The following is a 3,435-nucleotide window of genomic DNA, read 5'->3' on the forward strand; positions in this document are numbered from 1 at the left end:
AAAACCGCTACTTCCTACAGGACTGTTTAATTTTGCTAAACCGGGTGAATGAAAACTCTCTCAGTTGAACACAGGAAACATATGCACATGCACACACACACACACACACACACACATATACAGACACTGACATACATTCCCCTCAAACTCCTACCAGGAGCTCAGTCCGAGTAGAGTTGTCTTCTCCTCCACCACCTATTGTGCTGTACATTGTTTTTCTTTACGGTACCTGTTCTGACCTGTCTCCCTGATGTGATGTTTGTGTAACATATGTATGGTCAGAAGAGGTCCAGTTTCGCTGCAGGCAACTGCAAGTGACAAATAAAGCTTCATCGTCATCATAAGCTAGCTGGCATTAGCTCATAGCTTAGTTCTCACTAAAATGGCAGCAGCCAAATGCTAACCCTGAGGCTTTTAAATGCATAATCTACACCTGCGTGCTGGCTTCAGTGTGCAGGTGTGACCATATAGCAGTGACTTCGTTTACCTCCACTACCTGTGACGTGCTGACTGGATTATGTTGGTGTAAATCTTGTGAATAAATAAATTAAGCCGAGCAGAATGAGACATCAGAACTTTAATTGATCTGGAAACGATGACACAGCATCAGCCACCATGAAGCATCCACCGAATGGCTGCTGTTTCATAAAAAGTGCTTGAAGCTGGAACTTGAAGCCCTACGCTCACAGTAAGAACACTTTACTGACAGACTGGTTCCTCAAAATCTGCATCCTGGATGGAGACGTTCCCTGACACATCAAAGTTCAGGTTGTTCCAGTTGAGGAGGTTTCCCGGAGAGAAGGAGCCCTGATTCATGTAGGACCTGAGGTCGCACGCAGACACCACCCGGTCCCACATGTGCAGGTCGGTAATGTCACCTTCAAACGAGTCATTCCTGTCGAACCCACCTCCGTACGCATCCTGCTCCTGACCGACAATGATGCTCAGATCACCATTGACCAGATAGTTCTGTCCCACCAACTTCTGTGAGGTTCGAAGTCCGTTCAGCCACAGCTGGGTCAGCCCGGTCCGAGAGTCCCAGGTCCAACAGACCGAGTTCCAGTCCATCCTGTTGGTGGGTAGCTTTGTGAAGATGTAGGTGTCGTCGCCCGCGTGGACCTTGTAGGACCCCTCAGCGTCTTTATTTAGCATCAGAGCATTTGAGTGGTCTCGGGTGGCCAAAGAGAAGAGTCCCTGCATCCGGTTCAGCTGGGAGAAGAAGCGAAGGCATACAGTCATGACAGTGATCAAGCGGGTGTTAGCACGAAGAGCAACGCGGGGCTGGTTTATGCCTTTGGGGTCGCTGGGAAATGTGAACTGTTTCCCCGACAGATCTGCAGGAAAAAAGACAAGGAGACAGGATGACCTCACAGAGCTCCTGGTTATCTAGAGCAGCTCTGTGATGAAAAAACTTTTGAGCTTTACCACTAAAATAAACGTAAAACAGCAGCAACAACAACAGCATAAATACATGAAAACAGTTCAGTGGGGAAAAAAACAGCTCCACAAGCTGACACAAACAAAAGAATTCAAAAGAAACGAGAGAGTGGAATAAACTCAACAAGCAGAAGCTGTGAACTAATCAGATGTCTCTTAGAGCTGAAATCAGTCTGAACTCAGATCAGTGAAACTGAGACATGTTTTAAAGATCACGATCGAGGAGCATGATTTAATGATGTCACTCACGGTCATTTGGCCGTTTCTTACCTTGAACCTCACTCCTTCCGACAGTCCAGAGAAGGATGAAGAGCAGCATCGATGATGACTCCATGATGATGATGATGAGAAACAAGAGGTGTTTCAGTGTCTTTTACACCTGCTTAGAAAATAAAAGGCTCGTTTAAATGATGCGGTTACTGTTTTTACAGAGATATCACTGCTTCTCTGACAGCTGAAGAGTCGGTGCTTTATCCAATAACAAGGCGTAATTAACAATAACACACTGAATACTGCAGCAATGGTGCTTCTCTTTGTCCTTGTCTCCTTTGAACAAAAACAGTCTGACAGGAGAAATGATGATTCTCATTCTTATTCCTGTGTGGTTGTTTTGTTTCCAACCAACTAACCTTGTTTCATCTTCCAATCACAGCCAACCATACAAGTCTCCCATACTCAGCAACTTTTTCACTTTTTCTGGAGAAAGCAGAAGGGTGAGACTTCCAGTTTTTGTGATTTCTAAATGTTGGACTACTTTCCTGAAATGTTTGAGGAGTCAGCAGTTTTTGTGTTGTTTCTTCATATCTGTGCAGCACAATACAGGATGTTACAGGCCGATACTTTAAAGACAACCTCACAAACACATGAGCTGTTGCTCAGGAGGAAGAGCAGGCTGTCTATTGTGAGATTATTCTGTTATTATATGTTATCTTATATCTGTAGGATACTGCTGTAGGTCATATTATACTTCTTAGTATAGAGTGTGTGATCAGTATGTAGTTTTAGTTTGCATTATACTTCTGACTTAAAAGAGTGTGAAAAATCATTAGATCTATTGGATTGACCTGTATTATTCGACACTGTTGAATGTGTTACACTGTTTTCTTGACATTTCATACTGCTGAATCATGAAGAGAATGTTGTGTGCAGAGGACCTTGTACCGATAATAGAAGAGACAGACCACATTCCATACCCCCACCTTTACAGAGAGCAGAAAAATAAGGAGCCGAGGTCATAACTTAGGCACCGTGTGAGAGAAAGAATGTGAATGTTTAGGCTTTTACGACTAGGTGGGGGCCACTAGAGGCTATAAGAAGCTGAGTAACCCATCACCATTTTGAGATTTGCTGTGACCCTCTTCATGCATCTCTCCCCATCATGATGGCTTGTGCTCATAAGTGTTGAATTGTATGGGAATAAAGAATTGTTGATTGAGCATTTATACACCGAGTAGTGTCCTTCCTTCAGCCCAAAGATTAAAAGGATTGGGAGTTTTTAACACTATCAGTCAGTGTGTCGGTGGATCGACACTTACAGTAAACAGCTTTAGTGAAGGTTACAAATGATCTTCTTATTAGTGATGTGTCGGTCGCGAACGAAATGGCTCTTAGAGCCGGATCTTTGACGTGAACGACGCGAGCCGGCTCCTTATCGTGAGCCGTGGGTTTTGTTTTTTTTTCTTTCTTTCTCTCACCCTCTTTCTCACACTTTTTTTCCACTTCACTCCGCATGCGAGCCTTGTGCTTTGCGCTGGGAAGAGGGGGGAGGGGCGGTAGTTACACTCAGTAGCACAGGAACAGAGCAGGAGGGAGAGTATCATGATCCAAGCAGCCAGGAACACACAGGCACAAATGTAATCTTCAAAAAAATGGGTTTTATTATACCCCCAAAAAGGACAAGATGATTACAAAAATTCAAAATAACAAAAAATAAAGTTTTTAAGAACCAAGTGGGCCCATAAAAGAGGTTAACTTAACAGAACGCTACTCCAAAGTCAC

The 3,435-nt window shown here is 43.8% G+C and overlaps 1 protein-coding gene across 1 annotated transcript; it reads right to left on the reverse strand.

The window, feature by feature from the left end:
* Positions 1-559: 559 nt before the first annotated feature.
* LOC102300503 (C-reactive protein) lies at positions 560-2,060 on the reverse strand. The gene is made up of 2 exons (XM_005949613.3): positions 1,708-2,060; positions 560-1,334 (listed from the first exon to the last, which is right to left on the reverse strand). Exons 1-2 carry the CDS (start codon positions 1,769-1,771, stop codon positions 700-702), a joined length of 699 nt encoding a protein of 232 aa, XP_005949675.1. The 5' UTR covers positions 1,772-2,060; the 3' UTR covers positions 560-699.
* Between the last annotated feature and the right edge of the window lie 1,375 nt (positions 2,061-3,435).

Source organism: Haplochromis burtoni, unplaced genomic scaffold, assembly GCF_018398535.1.
Source record: "Haplochromis burtoni strain Fernald_Lab_line unplaced genomic scaffold, NCSU_Asbu1 Contig_661, whole genome shotgun sequence".
NCBI classification, from domain to species: domain Eukaryota; kingdom Metazoa; phylum Chordata; class Actinopteri; order Cichliformes; family Cichlidae; genus Haplochromis; species Haplochromis burtoni.

Excerpts from the sequence above, each read along its gene's own strand:
- LOC102300503 (XM_005949613.3), bottom strand. The coding sequence starts at position 1,771 with ATGGAGTCATCATCGATGCTGCTCTTCATCCTTCTCTGGACTGTCGGA. Across the intron at positions 1,335-1,707 it reads CGGAAGGAGTGAGGTTCAAG|ATCTGTCGGGGAAACAGTTC; the intron begins GTAAGAAACGGC and ends TTTTTCCTGCAG.